The 4,026-nt window shown below is 31.6% G+C and overlaps 1 protein-coding gene across 1 annotated transcript; it reads left to right on the top strand.

The window, feature by feature from the left end:
* Positions 1–768: 768 nt before the first annotated feature.
* LOC129287776 (metallothionein-like protein 2) lies at positions 769–2,021 on the top strand. Its single transcript, XM_054924016.1, has 2 exons — positions 769–927; positions 1,558–2,021. Exons 1-2 carry the CDS (start codon positions 863–865, stop codon positions 1,727–1,729), a joined length of 237 nt encoding a protein of 78 aa, XP_054779991.1. The 5' UTR covers positions 769–862; the 3' UTR covers positions 1,730–2,021.
* Positions 2,022–4,026: the final 2,005 nt, after the last annotated feature.

Raw genomic sequence — 4,026 nt, 5'->3', positions numbered from 1 at the left:
AGAAATTAAATTATTATTTATATATTTTAAAAACATTTTATTGTCATTGTCCCTTGTATTTAATTTCCAATTTATTATCTTATAGGTAGGTATATACGTACGTACACACATACATATAATTCAATCAATAAATACCATGCAACATACCTATCATTTTTACTATAAATTTTATATCTATTATTATTTTAATCATGAACTCCACAGTTATTTTTCATTGTAGCCCCAACATGATTTTTCAATATACAAAATATTTTTTTAAAAAAATATTACCGTTTATCTAATTCTAAATAAGAATAACAATTATACATTTCACACACACACACAGAGACAGAGATATTTAAAAGAAATTTAAAAATATAACTAAAAATCCATTGCTCAGCGGGGATAATGATTGACACGCGTTGCGAGTTTTCACGGCATGGGTGCCAAATGTCGTGAAACTTCCCAATCGTGCCGTTAGATCTCAGAGGTGTCAAATTTCCCACAGTTTATAACCGCCGATGAGTTCCAATCTCAACCGTTGATTCCCCATGATCGCATCGACGGTGTGAAACTTCTATTCAAACGCAGGACGGCGGGGTATCGAAGACGCCAGAAAATCCCCTTGTAGTATTCGCCATAAAAAGGCGAGTAATGAAAATGACGCATGCGTAGACAAATGGATCAGTACAAGCTTTGGCTCCATCGGCAAGGATAGAAAGCCTTTCTTTTTATGACACGTGTACGGTTGATGTTCCTTCTGCTCTCTCTTCTCCATTATAAAAAGGGTTCCCCCCTTCGATCACATACGTCTGATCAGTGTGTGTTGTCATTATATCAGAGTCTGTGGCCTTCATCCTTTTGAGTTTTCTATCGTCTGAAAATGTCTTGCTGTGGCGGAAACTGTGGATGCGGAAGCGGCTGCAAGTGCGGCAGTGGATGTGGCGGGTAAGTTTGCGGTCACCGGTCGTTGATCTGTTTGTTTCCTCAGAAAATTTATGTCGTTATTTTGATCGGCTTTTAAGTCGGGGGAACTTTGATTTCATGAACATTTTTGTTCCTTCTTGTAATCTCTATCTTTCGTTTACCTTTTCGTGTTAGTTTAATTTCTCATAGATCTCACGTCATCACCTACGAATTATATAGAAAAGGTTAGAAACCAGAGAGGATTACGAACCGATGATTGCCGAAAGAAGACAAAAACTCAATACTTTTTCTTACCCCTCAATACATCACGTAGCAACTAGCAACCCAGAGATTCCAAAAATGCCCCCATAACCCTTTTCCCATGCTTTTAACTTCCCGATTCACATATTTCTTTCGCCTTCCTCGGTGGCTTTGAGACAAAGATAGAAATTAGCAGAAAGTGCAGAATTCTTCGGTTGATCTCCATTTTGAAATAATTCAAAGGCTCTTTTTACTTCTCGTTTCACGAAATCATCATCAATTTTTTTCCCCTAGTCCTGTGTAATCTCGACATCTAGGTCCTGTTTAGATGACATTTGTTTTCATACCCTCGCCATGCCTTGACGATTAATTTTATTTTTTTTTGTTTTTGTTTTTGAAATTTTGTCACAGTTGCAAGATGTACCCAGATTTGAGCTACACTGAGCAGACAACCACGGAGACTCTGGTCATGGGAGTCGCACCGGTGAAGACTCACTACGAGGGAGCCGAGGTGGGCGAAGGCGCTGAGAATGGCTGCAAGTGCGGAGACAACTGCACTTGCAACCCCTGCAACTGCAAGTGAGGGGAAAGAAGAAGAAGCTAGAAGCAGAGATGGGTCCTTTGGCGTAATAACTAGTATAGAATAAGCGTATGTTAAGAGGTGTGGTATGGTGATTTGGAGTGGTAGAATAAAGTGGTTATGGCTTGATTAATCACCTCTCTGGCTAACTCTAGTTTTCCTAGGGTTTGCCGTGTGTGATGATCTCAGGTCATGGCTGCTTTGTTTTGTGCTTGGTTGTGTTGTGTAAAATTTTAGCTAATCTGAACTGGAAATCTCTGCGTTTTAATGGAATCATATTATGGTATTTGATGAACGTGTTTGGTGATCTCTCTTTCCTTCTTGCCGCCTTTCCTCATTTCCGTCAGCGACAACTGATAAGGATAGCATTTTTAATTTTTGGCGTGTACGAAGTGCCAGATTTGCTTCCAATAATGCTTGGAATTTGCCGTGTGAGTTCTAGTTGCCTTGAGAACTGTGATCCACGCAGTAAGGTGTTGTCTGGACAGACATGGATTATTTTTTTATGGTTTCCCAGCTTTTACCGCATTTTCAAATATCTAATGATACCTGCATCTTATTAATAACTTACTTTACGAAGTCTAAACTCATTAGTTTTTTCAAAAATATTAATTAGTTTTAAATTTTGTTTCTATTGAAAAAATTAATGAGTTTTAAATTTTGTTTCTATTAAAAGTTGGGCTATTTCAGATATAATACCTGTTAAAACTTGTCTAATAAATTTTATATATATGTGTATATATAAATGTGAATGGATGAGATGTTTTTTGCGGTGGGAGCCAATCCATTAGGGATAAAAGAATGGGAGAATGATAGAGACGTTTTAAGGGATTAATTAATTTAAATGAAGAATTTTAAGTTTGGTTTTCAGTTTCATAACTTTATCATGAATTTATAATTTATATTTTAAATTTTAATAAAAAATAAATTATTCATTTTTAATTATTTTAAAATTTCTAAAAGGTTGTGAATTAATTAATTTTTAAATTTTAAAAATTTAATTTGAATTAATTATTTTTTTTAAGAGTTATTTGTCATTTTGTCTGCAAGAACTCTTCTTCTTATCAGTCTACCTTATAAAGAGGATTAGAATCAAATCACAGGGAGTATTATTATTGTGAGAAATTAACTTTATGTAATTCTCCTCTTTAGAATTATTTCTTTTTATTTTTCATCATTTCTTTTGAATTATTATTATTTTCTTTGAAATTATTTATTTTGGTTTAAATAGGAGAGTTAATGTTGCGCTGCGATGTAATTTTATTTTTTTATTTTTACAAAAACATATATTTGGAAAAGGAATTTGATATTACTGACTGTAAATATTGCGAATTTATTGAATGCTGAGAAAATTGAATCAGGTAAACATGTTATTAAATGAAGTAAAAAAATTTTGAGCATAATTAAGGTCAATGTACATTCGAAAATAATTAGCTTATTGTAATTTTCTGATTACGTATTCTGTGATATACATTGTTGAAAACGATGTGCACCTATTTAGTATTCATCAAATAAATACAGATCAAAATCTGATGCATATTACATTTTGAAAATACGTACACATTTCAAAAGTAATCGAGAAAGGACGAAATCCATGATATCAGCTTAGTTGTGGTCGGAAAAGGGGAAAAAAAACCTTATATCGGGACAAAAAGTAAAAAGGAAAAAGAAAAGACCTTTGTTCTGGGTTTGAGTGGTCATAAAGTGTTTTTTAAAAAAAAAAAAAATTATCCTTCACTCTACTTCTAACTGTTTTTTTTTTTTTCAAAGCATGACAGAGAGGATTTAACATAATTGAAGGTTCATCTATTTGTAAGTGCATTTGTAAGTAGAATGGCTTTAAATTGTATTTGATTCTCACTGTTTTTTTATTAAAATATATTTAATTTTTTAATTTTATACAATATTTTATTTAAGTCCTTAATTTTATAAAGTATCTTTTTAATATCTTAATTTAGTTTTATTCTAATAAATTTTTACATTGACTTTTTAAATATCGACAAACCATTATCAAATATTAACATATGAAGTTTAATTTTTTTAAAATAATAATAATAAATATAAAAGGTAATTATTTGAAATTAATGATATTAAGGATAAAAAAATTAAAAAGATATTTTATAGAATTAAATGATCAAATATAAATTTTATATAAAGTTAGAGAATTAAAAATATATTTTATCTTTTATAGAACATTTACTATCATTCTTTCTTTTGTGTTTGGGAACATTTCATGTAAAAACAATAAAAATAGCATGAATTGACTAACAAGATAAAAAATCTTAACTACATCCATATGC

This window comes from Prosopis cineraria, unplaced genomic scaffold (genome assembly GCF_029017545.1).
Source record: "Prosopis cineraria cultivar Desert tree isolate PC_DT_omini unplaced genomic scaffold, ASM2901754v1 PC12, whole genome shotgun sequence".
Taxonomy (NCBI): Eukaryota; Viridiplantae; Streptophyta; class Magnoliopsida; order Fabales; family Fabaceae; genus Prosopis; species Prosopis cineraria.
The sequence above is the reverse complement of the archived record's forward strand: the minus strand, read 5'-3'. Positions and strand labels throughout refer to the sequence as shown.